We start from the raw sequence: 547 nt of genomic DNA, 5'->3' as shown, positions 1-547 counted from the left end.
TTCCTGCTGGACTTCACAACAGACTCTAAAAAGAAGACTAGCCAAGCTTTTCACTCCTCAAAACATTCCTTGCCAAAAGCTGTAAGTTTGGGGTGCTTTTCCATATCAGACTAGGCCTACAATTGCCCCCATGTTCTGCAGGTAGTGAAAAGGAAATACTTCATACCTCTGCCGTAGATCTCGATGCCAGAGTGGAAGACACCGATCCCCAAAGTGGAGGTGTATTCATTTATCCAGTACTACAGCAAGAGAAAAGCCACATTTGGAAGCATTAGTGGAAAAGGAACACACTTTTGGTCTAGGGTGTATCACCCATCTCCCATCCTCAGGACATCTCTTAAGGACAAAAGTGGTTTTGAAGTTATCTTGAGACAAACAAATTGAGATTCCTTACAGACCAATAAAAGTGGGAACTGCGTTTATACAGCTGGCTGGGATTAGGTCTCCAAAAAACCACTCATCTAACCCTTTCCAAGTAAGGATACGTTTTCATACATTAACCTGTAATACAATATAACTGGACCTAAACCTATATAAATCCAGCTGC

General features: G+C 41.9%; 1 protein-coding gene across 1 annotated transcript in view; it reads right to left on the bottom strand.

Annotated features, from left to right (window-relative positions):
• Nucleotides 1-239, bottom strand: part of LOC104271860 (desumoylating isopeptidase 2-like) — a gene marked incomplete at its 5' end in the record, with an annotated part of 20,530 nt that extends 20,291 nt beyond the window's left edge. The window contains one exon of the mRNA XM_009866670.1: nucleotides 167-239. Coding sequence (XP_009864972.1) covers nucleotides 167-239 — 73 coding nt within the window. The remainder of the gene's footprint in view (nucleotides 1-166) is intronic.
• Between the last annotated feature and the right edge of the window lie 308 nt (nucleotides 240-547).

Source organism: Apaloderma vittatum, unplaced genomic scaffold, assembly GCF_000703405.1.
Source record: "Apaloderma vittatum isolate BGI_N311 unplaced genomic scaffold, ASM70340v1 scaffold14563, whole genome shotgun sequence".
Taxonomy (NCBI): Eukaryota; Metazoa; Chordata; class Aves; order Trogoniformes; family Trogonidae; genus Apaloderma; species Apaloderma vittatum.
This window is presented reverse-complemented; position numbering and strand designations above follow the sequence as displayed.